This window comes from Cucurbita pepo, chromosome 14 (assembly GCF_057944985.1).
Source record: "Cucurbita pepo subsp. pepo isolate OVF chromosome 14, ASM5794498v1, whole genome shotgun sequence".
Lineage (NCBI taxonomy): Eukaryota > Viridiplantae > Streptophyta > Magnoliopsida > Cucurbitales > Cucurbitaceae > Cucurbita > Cucurbita pepo.
In genome coordinates, this window is record NC_141811.1 from 12,430,728 (window position 1) to 12,444,307 (window position 13,580).

Sequence of the window (13,580 nt, forward strand, 5' to 3'; positions counted from 1 at the left end):
GGCCCATCAAGGACCAAACCGGCCCATTGGTGTTGCCAACCGAAGTATTCCCCTCTCATCCTAATCCTCTCGTGTTTTCGGTTGGAATTTAAACGTATGATCTTTTAGCTAAAAATGTCATTTAAAATTAATTTATAAATGACGTTTTGAACTATAACCCTTTATTAAGTCGGTTTAAATATTATTTTGACTTTTACCGTTCATTTTAGTTTATATTATTTTAAAATTTTCATTGTTGTCTCCGTACTTTAAACAAAATCATTTTAGTCCATGTACTTTTTTTTTTTTTTTTTTTATTTATTTCACCTTTTCAATTGAACGTTTTTAGATATCTAAGTAGCATATCCCACCGTAATATCTCTGATAGAGTCTTAAGCTCTGTGTCTAGTATGCCCTTTCGTTTACCGCTCGAGATATTAGAAGTTGCAAAATCAGTGGATGTCGGAATTGCTACAATTCCTTCGAGGGGAGTTGTTGTCGGTATCGAAAACGTGTTCGAGAGTGACTTGGCAGGAGGAATGTTGGAGTTACACTTCGTTTACTAATTTCTTAAAACGGTTATTTTGATATGCACTCTTTTGGTTTTAGAATTTTAAATATCATTTTACGGTATCTAACCTCTTAGGTTTATTCTTTTTCTTTGGTTCGTGAATACTTCTAAAATGTAAATTTTAGATCTCGAGATTATTCTTGGGTTTAATTTATTTTTGTCCTTTTTTTCCTAATACACAACATCCCCATAAGTAAGGTACGGAAATTTAAACCTCCAATTAAATATTTTAAAATTTTCAAAACTATATAGTTTAAAATGATTAGTTTTCTAAAATATAGGGACTAAATAAGAAACGTCCAATGATGAACTAAAATGAAACAAATTTGAAAGTTTGATGATTAAAATAAATATTTATGAAGTTTAAAAACCAAAGTACGACATTTTTGTTAAAAAATTTAATAATTGTAAGAACAAAAGATCGAATCATTAATATGGTAATCAATATCTTTATGGCCTACGTACATGCAAAACCAAAGCAGCCCTCCTATGCAACCAATCAGAAACGTCTCTCTTTTTAACTTCTCAACCTTTGAACTTTAAACTTTCAAATACAATAATTTTTTGACCAGAATGGAACGGGTTCAAATCATGGTGACCTCCTACCTAAGATTTAATATCTATAAATTTCTTCGACAACCGAACATAATAGGTGCACGAAGCTGACCGAGACATTCACAAATATATATAAAAACACAATGAAAATACCTCAAGGGTCCAAAACGGTACCCACTTGTGCGTGCTGTTAACAAGCGACATGTACATAGATTATTATACACTGAAAAGGAGATCTGACAAGAGAAACATGTTCTAAGCACTGGAAAGCAACCCAAAATTTTGTGTTTCAATCTATGGAAATGAGTACTCAATCTAATGTGAATAAACATCATATAGACATCAAGATAATATCACTGAAACATTTTTGCGTACTTGGTAATGATCAACCTGCTATGATGCCAGCTAAAACCTCGTTCTTCCCTCGGGCATAGATCGTGTAAACTAATCTAATTGCATCAAGCCATCCATCGAGCGCGTCCCACGAGTCAGCAACCTGCAGAATTAACAAGGTGATCGTGCATACAAGTTGATAATTACGGGTCAAACTAGTGCATGCTTTGTGTTCCCTCAAACAAAGGATTTGGTACAATGAAAGCTGTAACTGTGGGAATATCCACGTGAACAGTGCACTCCACTCTAATAGTAGTCACACGAACACATCAGACATGATAATATTTCAGATTTGGTAAAAGCGGATGGGTTGAATGATCTGTTAGGAATTACGGATCTCCACCTTGGTATGATATTGTCCACTTTGAGCATTAGCTCTCATGGCTTTTGTTTTGGTTTCTCCAAAAGGCCTCAAACCAATGGAGATGTATTCCTTACTCATAGACTCATGATCATTCCCTTAATTAGTCAATATGGGACTCCCTTCCAACAATCCTCCCCTCGAACAAAGTACACTATAGAGCCTCCCCTGATGCCTATGGAACCCTCGAACAGCCTCTCCTTAATTGAGGCTCGACTCCTTTCTCTGGAGCCATTAAACTAAGTACACCATTTGTTCGACACTTGAGTCACTTTTGACTACACTTTTGAGGTTCCAACTTCTTTGTTCGATATTTGAGGATTCTATTGACATGACTAAGTTAAGGGCATCACTCTGATACCATGTTAGGAATTATGAATCTCTACAATTGTATGATATTGTCCACTTTGAGTATTAGCTCTCATGGCTTTGCTTTTGGTTTCCTCAAAGGGCCTCGTACCAATGGAGGTGTATTCTGCCTCATACCAATGGAGATGTATTCCTTACTTATAAACACATGATCATTTTCTTAATTAGCTAATGTAGGACTCTCTCCCAACAATCCTCAACGGTAACTCCAATGGATTAGGGATTTTCCACACTTTTGTAATTTTATACTATCAATCAAATTTTTTATGCAAATGCCACTAGAATATACTCACCAAGAAAATTTGTCCATGGATTGTGTCGATGCAGAGCCCAGCACCAGGTGGTAAAGTTAGATCTGCACAGGCTGAAACAGAGACAATATCTGGAATTTCTACTTTCATTGTCCTGTCGCCATTCAAGGTACTTCCAGATCTTCCTAAAAGAGTAGGGGATGTTTGTGTTTGTTCCCCGCCTATGTTAAGCTGAAAGATGATGGGCCATGAGTAGTTTAAGATCACTTTCAACCAAATCACATAAAAGCACTTATCTGACATGGTTAACTGATAAAAAGAAGAAAATAGATAAATTATTTGTACCTTTTGCAATACATCATGATTTAGAAAAAATTGTGAACGTTTCCAATCACCGTGAGGAGCAAATGGTCTCCCCACCGGAGGTGCAGTCAGGTATCCAACTTTTAGATAGGGTAACGGCAGCTGTCAAAAAGTCGAGTTCCATTAAGTTCATTGCACCAAAATATATTTCCAGATCAAGGGATTTCACTGAAAAGTCATTTCAAAAGCACACGTGCATCTGAATATAAGATGAGTCCGAATTTACAAGGTACAGATTTCTTGGAAACTTCAAAAATGTAGTAAAATGCTTGAACATGACATATCATGCCCTGCATTTTAACTGTTAAAAGTAGATGCATGCCCCAACTGTTGATCACATCATAGGCTTAATATGGAATCAATTATGAAATTGACAGCTTCATTTATTTTAGAACTTTGTACAGATCTTTCGCATCTTCCCATTAAAAGACAAATACAACGCATATTAAACAAAACCATAAAAACAATACAGATAACTGACTGGTTTATATTGAACAAATAATAGAAGAAAAGATGAGATCAATTGTGATGCACATTATTTGAGAAGAACTAACCATTGAACGAACCAACCGCAAGGCGCTGCTGTAAACCTATTAAAAACAAACATCAAAATTTTAATTGAAGCTTGTATGTGAAGAATAAAATTGTATATTAAGAAAAGAAGAGATGGAAGAACATAATATTTGGTTATTACATCAGGCCCAACAACATGGAAATTATTCGAAACAAAAGTACTGGGCTTACAGAGTAACTTGGTTTTAGAGCATGCGCAGCTGCAATATAAATTGCAGATTGGCTGTACAACTCATTAGGGGAAACATCCTTAACAGTTCCTGTGCCACCAGTCCGCAATGTGTCCTCAGCTAGTCCATACTATAGATGCCAGAAATGAGTTAAGATTTGAGCAAATTTATATTATCTGATCTGAATAAATCAAGACTTAAGTCTTCCACAGAACTTAAGAAGATTTAGCTACAACACAAGTTGATGAACTCATTCTAAATGTGGCGCATTAAACAGATGTAAGGTCATGTAATTTCCTCACGTGCGGCAGGTAAAAGACTCACCAGAACAGTACCAAGGTTGTAGATTGCTCGATGAAAATCAAATTGCAACTGTATAGCAGCACGGAACTGCAATGGAAGAAAACGGAGCAATCAAGGCATAGAATGGAACCGTAAGTTTTAAGCAAAATGCTGCAATTATTTAGTATCTAAATGTTTCAAATAATAGTGTTACCTTACTGATAGCTGTTTTTACAATTGTCTGCTTTTCTCGTGCTGGCACAATCGCACTGAGTTCCTGAAATGGATCATGATGTTCCATAAAAAGAAATTTTGTACACATAATATTTGCGGTTTCATACGTGGAGGTGAGAAAAAGAGACTCTTTCAAAACGAAGATCAATCTAATGTGAAAAACATAAGTACCTGTAGAGCAAGCCCCCAATTATTTAGTGCCTGAAATTGACCAAAAGAGTTAACCTTAAGGTATTTGCAAAAAGCAAATTCAAACGCTTCATTTGAGGTTATAGAGGCTTATAATAGAATCAATTTCACAAAAAAGAACACATTGAAGAAGAAAGTCCCAGAGAAAAATTGAAGCACAAAGGGGTTTTCTAGCAATTTCTTGAGATGTACCTGGGGACTATTCCAGTTGAGTTGGACAGCTTTTTCATAATTTTTGGTAGCCTGAAAGATAGAATATTGGAATGATTAGTTCCTAAATAATGAGGTTTTTCTTTTTTGGATGGAATGAAATTACAAAAGAAGGGGATGAAGAAAAGAAGAAAATGATTACTGTAAATCAGATCAATAAGAATATTAAAAGTGGAAACAAAAAAGTAGATACAGAAAACAAGCAGTTCTTTTTCCTTTTTGTCATTTTTCTTTTCTATAGTTTTTTAGTCTGAAATATGTTTCATGTCCAGATTATGTATGAACAATTTTTAGGATGGACTTTGACAAGTTCCATTCAGTCGCTCCATTATCGCCAACATCATCATTCTAATATAAAGGAAGCACCTGTATTTTTGGTTTTACCGACGTTTCAAAATTTTCAGCAAAGAGTTGATAGTGAAGTATAATTAGACCTTTTAAACAATTGACAGCCTAAATGATTCTTTTGAAAGAAAAGGAAAATTCCTTTTGTTTTAAAATCTTTTAAGTGTTTCGGCAGGGATCCAAACTTTCAACGTAAAAGGGAGTCTACTGATGCCTTCACCAAGTCATAAAATTGAAGATATAAAATTAAGGAACAATAGAATATTTGATAAAAGAAAACATATCACCAAAAAGAGATGAAAATAACACAAAATGGAGAAGGCCTAGAGTGTCCATTGAATCACGCAATCACATTAGCACAGTAAATAGTCGAATTTTAAATCTTTTTGATCCCGGAGAAAAGTGTTGATATATAACCCAGAAAAGATGGTGCCCATTCATTCCAGTCATTGACATTCCCGAATTCCAAACGATATACATACGTTAAGGGTGGAAGTTTTTTTTTTTTCCAAACACGTAATGACAAAAAACCACTAGGGATGGAAGTATAAACCTGCTTCCACAGTTCTTCAGCCTCCTTTGTACGACCACGCATTTTGGCACGATCAGAGATTGCAATAGCCCAATTATAAAAAGCCTGGGATGCAATCCAGATACATAAAATCATTAAGACAGCACTAACGATAAATTTTGCAGGTCATGTGAAAAATGCATACAAATATTTTCTAACTCTGCCAGTACCAAGAATAAAAGAAGGCCTACTTTGAGCCATGGTTTATCAAAACCTAAGCAGGAATACATAATTACTAATATGAAAAATGAGCCCAAGGAAAACTCATTTTGATCAGTCTTGAAAAAAGAACAACAAAATAACTAATCTGAAAGAGTTCATTCTGGCAGATTCAATATTAGTCGCTCTACAAAGTTTGTAGATCTTTTCCTTTTTTTTTTCGATCTGTCACATTTTTGGCAACAGCATCCTGAGTAATATAAGTGTAAAAAGGTTTTTCTTTTACATACATCATGAAGTGTTGGGCAAAGACGGGTAGCCTCATCGTACTTTTTACAAGCCTCTTCAAGCAACGCATCTTTAGAAGGTGAAGTGGAATCTGGACTAACATTGTCTGCACTCTCCTGCAACATCCGATTAATTTTGTTTATTGTGATATTGCTTATAACAGAACGAAATATCAGTACATTTTGTAGTGTATTGTTATAACGAAATTTTACTTCTCTATGCGAAGAAAACTAAATGTTTCATTTCATTTTATATCCATGTTACATAAAATATTGACACTATGTACGGAAGGTCTCAGCTAAGTTGTGATATATTTTATACCAAACACATAAATTCAATTGAGTTGAAATTCTTTTAATGACTCGTCAATAGTCTCTCCCTGCCCTCCATTCCAACCTTATTGATCAAGAAATAGACGGGAATAAAAAAACCAGTTTCCAAAATAAAATATATAAAGTCTCAGACCTGGAGGACCAAAGCCCAATTGTATAGAGCATCATAATCTTGACCATTTCTCTCAATTGCACTCGCATACCTGCAATATTTAAATGGAAAATAGATGCTTAGAAACAGAGGGTTTCTGAAGGAGTGCAAATATTTTTTAAAAAATGGATTCTCTGTTCCTGATAAGAAATAAATATACAATGTACTTTTTCAATAATATCATGAACAAAGGCAAAAATTAGTACTTGATCTTTCTTTTATTTTCAACTTTTCATATTTTCCAAAAGGTCTATTGATAACCCTGCCAACATTAAGCACAATTCAAGGGGGGAAAATGCGAGCCGTAGTGAGATCTACCCTCCTACAATTATCTCCAAGCAGACATCCCAAGATATTTTGAGGTGATTGCCTTTCATCTCACCTATGCCATATGTGCTTTGCACTTAGGCATGCCCCTTTCAAAAGCGGTAAAAGGGTAAGCTGGGTTCTATTATGTGGCCATCTAACTGGAATGTAAATATTCTAATAATAAGTTTCTCAACTCTAAATGTTATAAAAATCAGTTAATCCAGTACTGTTTTGCATAAAAAGTAATAAAAATACCCATGATTATTAATATAGATACAAATATGTATATATATGGTATTATATATTGTCTTCTTTACTAACCATCATGTATGCAATAGTTTAGTTATTATTTATTTAATTTTTTTTTTTATAATTATTATTATTTTGGTTGTAGTGAAAATCCCATGACACAATTAGAGATTAAACACAAGCTTCTATTGGAAGAAAAGGGGAAGTACAACTGGGCCCTTATTTCAATAGGAATTCAAGTCTAGGTCACCAGAAGTATTAAGAGATGTAGTTGGGACAACTACAAGTTACAAAAAGTATAGTGATGATACCTCCTAGCAGCAAACGTGAGAATCCTTTGGCGAGAACGGCCCTCTTCATCAACACCTGTAACACTGTTGATCAACTCCATGGCAGCTCTGCTCTGTTCAGAATAAGGCTGATGTGGACTATCTTGATTAAGACTGCAAATTCATACAGTAAAGCAAAAAAGTAAAGAAAGAATATAGCTATTGAGACAAAAGTTGATAACAGCATTATTGTTGTGAATAGAAAATTAAACACTCCACTAAAAATAGTGAGCCTTTTCAAATTCACACCAAAATCAAATGGAAAGAATGAAAAAAAAAAACAAATAGATTAGTTTGCAAAATGAAACGGACAAGAGTATCCATAAATGTATTGATTCATTCCAAAAATGAGTTATAGAGCACCTAGAAGTGAAGCTACAGGCTGATGATGGAATAAAGAGAAAATGTAAAAAATACGCTATTATTGCGAGAAAAGGATGGTGTTAAGAAACCAAGATTGCGATAGGAATGCTATTAAGGTATTGTTGAGATATTAAGGGTATATTGGTGATTAGTTAGGGAGGTTGTTATGGTATTTGGTTTTGAGTAGATGGAGGGGGAAAGAAGGAAGTCAAAGAATTGTTTAGATGGTTTTAGGCTTGAGTTAGGATTCTCAAGAGAGGGTAGGTTCCAAGTACCTCGAATACTTGGATTATCTTCTAGCTCTTATCTTTTATATTTCAATCATTTTAGTTCTATTTGGGTTCTATTATATTGTCATTCATAAAAATGCATTAGTAAAAAGATCTGAATAAACATATAATGTTGACTATTGACTAGGGGTGTTAGTGGTTCAGGTTGGGTTACTTTTGAGCCCAAACCAAAACCCATCTGCAAGATATATGTCTTTTATAAAGTTAATCAAACCAAGCATGTTCGGTGTAAAAATTGAGCAGGCCAAACAGATAACAGGTCAGTTGATCATTTCAGTAAACTAGTTTCAAGGTTGATCCAAAGTATGTGAAACAAGAACAATTAAAACTCTTTCCTACAAAATGAACAATCTCAAAAGTCTAATTGGGATTTTTGTTAAGTTAATACCCAAGGATTTTTGTTAATGGGCAAAGTGCAATTGGAAAATTAGCCATATAATCCAATTTGATCAGAAATCTATAAAATTGAAACGAAACTACAGTTTCCTACCACCTTATAAAAGCCTATTTTATCTTATCCAAAAATAAAATGAAGGCCTATCTGGGTACAAATGGAATCACCAAAATTTGAAGTCACAGAATCCAACTTCATAGCAACATAAAAAAGTTTTATGGGAGTATAGCACGTTTTAGGATAATGTATTCCAGGAAAGAAATAAGTCTATTCATGGGTTGGATTGGGTCAGTTCGAAGCAACTTTCAGATTTAACAAATATTTGGGGCGAACTGAATGGTGAATGTGAACAGCCAGATTATACACACAGTTCAGTCCTATAGAATTGGATAGGGTCCTTCGGGTTTGCCAACATGCAAGACAAAAAGCCTAGTAGAGAAGCCATTATATTTGATTTCAGAACCTAGACAGGCATTCCTAACAAAATTAGAAATTGGGACAGGTGGTGGAGAGTACAACAACTGGAGCCTTAGAACATCAAAATACGATGAATAGTTCCCCACAGCAATCAATCGTTCAAAGCCATCAGTGTATCTTACCCTTCTAGCAAGAAAAACAAAGACGGACCCCTTCAAGGAAAACAAATGCTCTAGACAGTTTGGGAGTGTCGGCTCAAGAGAAATCTTGCAGGCGCCAACAAGCGAGCTCGTTGGAAACTTTTGATCAACTTTGACTTTCAGAAATTGACTTGTTCAAATGGGAGTCATTTGATTTTGATGCCTAAAATAGTTTTCCTTGAAAGAAACTACCCCATAACATTTTTTAATAGAAAAATAGGTATTCAAGCTTGAGAGAACTGTCGCAAAATCTCTCTCCCTCTAACAGAAGTAAATCACTTGATGAAAAAATCAGGTTGAGCATTGAGCATTCAATTTCAAATAATTGAAGATTATACTGCATTATTATCAAGCATTCAATCACCAATCAGCCTTATTCAGTATCCCCAAGTAATCAAAGCAAGATTGCAAACCTGTAACCGGAGTTCGCCTCCGGCTTCTCGCCTTCAGATTCGTTAAGGCTGTCGTTACCATCTTCAACTTTCAATCCATTCAGTAACTCTCTCATTGTAAATGTTCGGCTTCCTTCATCTTTACGCAGCGCAGGTTGCGAGTTCTCAGTGCCATTGGATGAGATCGAGGTTCCTTTAGGCTCTTCAAACCTCGGATCTGTAACATCCGTCACTACCTGTAATTCGATGGACTCCGATAACTGTTTCCTTGGAGAATCCAGCTCCGATTGAGGCTCCGAGTCTGCTGCTCCATTGAATGATTCCGATTCGCGTTCTTGTTGTAATTCAGCTGTGGGAATTACCAGCTCCGATTGAGGCTCCAAGTCTGCTACTCCATTAACTGATTCCGATTCGCGTTCTTGTTGTAATTCACCTGTGGGAACTACATCTGCTGTGGATTCCGGCTCTGATTTGGATTCACCAATTTGATTTGATTCTACCGAAATGTGTGATTCGATTTCGATTCCGTTCTGCAAATTATTAGGTTCCTCGGGAGTCGGCGACATGGTGAAGTGTCGAACAGGAAGGGCAGGATCGAAGCGAGGTTCCGGAAAACCAGCTCAGCAGATTGAAGATCCGTCAAGAACGAAACTGAAAGTCCAAAGAGAAAATGCCGAATTACTCCGCCATGAATGAGTGACACAAGTAGCTTAGGTAACTACATCCCAAATTTTGCCTCAAATACTAACAATGTTGATGATAATGAAAATGTTAGATTATCAATTTCATCTCAAATTAAATTGGTCTCTATATTATATGATTGGTTGATGAAGATTTGAACATAGTAACCATATGATATAAAATTTATTTTTATGGTTCATTTCTCGTATATCCAACGATACAAAACGGTCAGTCACATTGTAATAGATTCTTCAAATAATTTATTTTTCTTTACCCTAGTCGTATGCTCGTAACTCAAAAGGACTTGGGATCGTATTAGAGATGCCCATTTAACCGAGACTAATTTATCCTCTTTTACCTTAGTCATATGCTCATCGCTCAAAAGGACTCGGGATCGTGATTAGAGATGTCCATTTGACTAAGGCGGGAATTTTCCATTTAGACGGAGAATGGAGGAGGGAGTGGAGAGAAATTTCTCCGATAATTAGGGTTGGGAACGAGATTATATTCTCGTCCCCATTCCTGTCCCCGTCTTTATCCCACTTAGTATAAATATAAATATGTTTTCAAGAAGAGACTTTCTATAAATGTATCAAGTTGTATTTGATGAACATTAGTTAAAGGTAATTGTGATGTCACACATTTATTAAGAGGATATTTTGCGGTGATAATTAGTTAGAATATATCTCATATATTTAGGGAGTTCTGTATAGATTTGATTAACGGTATATTTTATTTATTTACCAGATTTAGTTAGATATATATTTTTTCTATTTTTAGGTATTAGTTGATAGTTTGTATCCTATATAAACGTAGTAAACCTGAATGAAGATCATACTTTCTATCCCAATTCTATTTCTATTTCTCATTCTTAACAACATTGGTTGGGGAAGAGAACAATGTTGGGGAAGAGAACAAATCACCTTTATAAGGGTGTGGAAACTAAATGCCTTTTAAAGCCTTAGCTCATTTATAAGTGTGTGAAAACCCCTAGTAGACGCGTTTTAAAGTCTTGAGGGGAAGTTGTCTTGGATCTGGACGCGTTTTAAAGCCTTGAGGGGAAGTTGTCCTGGATCTGAACGCGTTTTAAAGCCTTGAGGGGAAGCTGTCTTGGATCTGGACGCGTTTTAAAGCCTTGAGGGGAAGCTGTCCTGGATTTGGACGCGTTTTAAGCCTTGAGGGGAAGCTGTCCTGGATCTGAACGCGTTTTAAGCCTTGAGGGGAAGCCGTCCTGGATCTGGACGCGTTTTAAAGCCTTGAGGGGAAGCCGAAAGGGAAAGCTCAAAGAGGACAATATTTGCTAGCGGTGAAAGGGAAAGCTCAAAGAGGACAATATCTGCTAGCGGTGAAAGGGAAAGCCCAAAGAGGACAAGAGGACAATATCTGCTAGCGGTGGATCTGGACGCATTTTAAAGCCTTGAGAGGAAGCCCGAAAGGGAAAGCCCAAAGAGGACAATATCTACTAGCAGTGAAAGGGAAAGCTCAAAGATGGCAAGATGACAATATCTGCTAGCGGTGGATCTGGGACAAGAGGACAATATCTGCTAGCGGTGGATCTGGACGCGTTTTAAAGCCTTGAGGGGAAGCCCGAAAGGGAAAGCCCAAAGAGGACAATATCTGCTAGCGGTGGATCTGGACGCGTTTTAAAGCCTTGAGGGGAAGCCCGAAAGGGAAAGCCCAAAGAGGACAATATCTGCTAGCGGTGGATCTGGACGCGTTTTAAGCCTTGAGGGGAAGCTGTCCTGGATCTGAACGCGTTTTAAGCCTTGAGGGGAAGCCGTCCTGGATCTGGACGCGTTTTAAAGCCTTGAGGGGAAGCCGAAAGGGAAAGCTCAAAGAGGACAATATTTGCTAGCGGTGAAAGGGAAAGCTCAAAGAGGACAATATCTGCTAGCGGTGAAAGGGAAAGCCCAAAGAGGACAAGAGGACAATATCTGCTAGCGGTGGATCTGGACGCATTTTAAAGCCTTGAGAGGAAGCCCGAAAGGGAAAGCCCAAAGAGGACAATATCTACTAGCAGTGAAAGGGAAAGCTCAAAGATGGCAAGATGACAATATCTGCTAGCGGTGGATCTGGGACAAGAGGACAATATCTGCTAGCGGTGGATCTGGACGCGTTTTAAAGCCTTGAGGGGAAGCCCGAAAGGGAAAGCCCAAAGATGACAATATCTGCTAGCGGTGGATCTGGGACAAGAGGACAATATCTGCTAGCGGTGGATCTGGACGCGTTTTAAAGCCTTGAGGGGAAGCCCGAAAGGGAAAGCCCAAAGAGGACAATATCTGCTAGCGGTGGATCTGGACGCGTTTTAAAGCCTTGAGGGGAAGCCCGAAAGGGAAAGCCCAAAGAGGACAATATCTGCTAGTGGTGGATCTGGACACGTTTTAAAGCCTTGAGAGGAAGCCCGAAAGGGAAATCCCAAAGAGAACAATATCTGCTAGTGAAAGGAAAAGCCCAAAGAGAACAATATCCGCTAGTGAAACTAAGGGAAAGCCCAAAGAGAACAATATCTGTTAGTGTAAGGGAAAGCCCAGAGAGGACAATATCCGCTAGCGGTGGATCTGGGGCAAGAGGACAATATCTGCTAGCGGTGGATCTGGGGAAGCTCGAAAGGGAAAGCCCAAAGAGGACAAGAGAACAATATCTGCTAGCGGTGGATCTGGACGCGTTTTAAAGGTTTGAGGGGAAGCCCGAAAGGGAAAGCCTAAAGAGGACAATATCTGCGAGCAGTGAAAGGGAAAGCTAAAGAGGACAAGAGGACAATATCTGCTAGTGATGGATTTTGACGCATTTTAAAGCTTTGAGAAGAAGCCCGAAAGGGAAAGCCCAAAGAGAACGATATCTGTCAGTGAAAGGGAAAGCCCAAAGAGAATAATATCAGCCCGTGAAAGGGAAAGCCCATCGAGAACAATATCTGTTAGTGAAAGGGAAATCTCAAAGAGGACAATATCGGCTAGCGGTGGATCTAGGGCATTACAGTAATGTTGAAAATATTGACAGTAACTATATTTTTTTCACGGATACTTTGAACAACCCAACTAAGGTTTCTAAATTGCGACCATTTTTTAGGCGTTGGATACTGGACGTATAAGTCAAGATCATCAAATTTGAACATTTCTACCGATAATATGTTTAATTTTCAATTTCTCGTCTATTGTCACTACTAAAAATCTGTTGAATTCGACATTTCTTTAGAACATTAGGGTCGATATGTTCGAGGAGTCAAAAGACAAACTTGAAATTTGTTAGGTTTGAATCTTATTACTGACATTTAATAAATTTAAATAATTGGAAGTACTATATATGAATCTATTGAAAAACATTAAAGTTGACATTTCTCTAAAACATTAAAACGTTTTTTATATGTTTGAATGACTTGAAATCTGTTGGGTTTCACCCGCGCATGTGACGTTTTTTTCCTTTCTCCTTTTTTACTGCAATAACTTGGAATTCACTAACGGTTAATAAATTTAAATAACCATTCCACTTCTACATGAATCTATCTATTGACTTCGACATTTCTTCAAAATATTTAGGTTGATATGTCCGAGTGGTTAAGGAGACAGACTTGAAATCTGTTGGGTTTTGCGCAGGTTCATCTATTGACTTCGAC

General features: G+C 37.0%; 1 protein-coding gene across 1 annotated transcript; it reads right to left on the minus strand.

The window, feature by feature from the left end:
* Positions 1 to 1,213: 1,213 nt before the first annotated feature.
* On the minus strand, positions 1,214 to 10,043 carry LOC111810192 (protein HLB1). The gene is made up of 14 exons (XM_023696803.2): positions 9,311 to 10,043; positions 7,216 to 7,347; positions 6,329 to 6,398; positions 5,866 to 5,979; positions 5,399 to 5,482; positions 4,483 to 4,533; positions 4,273 to 4,302; positions 4,082 to 4,144; positions 3,910 to 3,975; positions 3,587 to 3,715; positions 3,397 to 3,432; positions 2,825 to 2,944; positions 2,522 to 2,710; positions 1,214 to 1,601 (listed from the first exon to the last, which is right to left on the minus strand). Exons 1-14 carry the CDS (start codon positions 9,853 to 9,855, stop codon positions 1,491 to 1,493), a joined length of 1,740 nt encoding a protein of 579 aa, XP_023552571.2. The 5' UTR covers positions 9,856 to 10,043; the 3' UTR covers positions 1,214 to 1,490.
* Positions 10,044 to 13,580: the final 3,537 nt, after the last annotated feature.

Excerpts from the sequence above, each read along its gene's own strand:
- LOC111810192 (XM_023696803.2), bottom strand. The coding sequence starts at position 9,855 with ATGTCGCCGACTCCCGAGGAACCTAATAATTTGCAGAACGGAATCGAA. Across the intron at positions 4,534-5,398 it reads CTGAAGAACTGTGGAAGCAG|GCTACCAAAAATTATGAAAA; the intron begins GTTTATACTTCC and ends TCTATCTTTCAG. Across the intron at positions 1,602-2,521 it reads TCCATGGACAAATTTTCTTG|GTTGCTGACTCGTGGGACGC; the intron begins GTGAGTATATTC and ends TTAATTCTGCAG.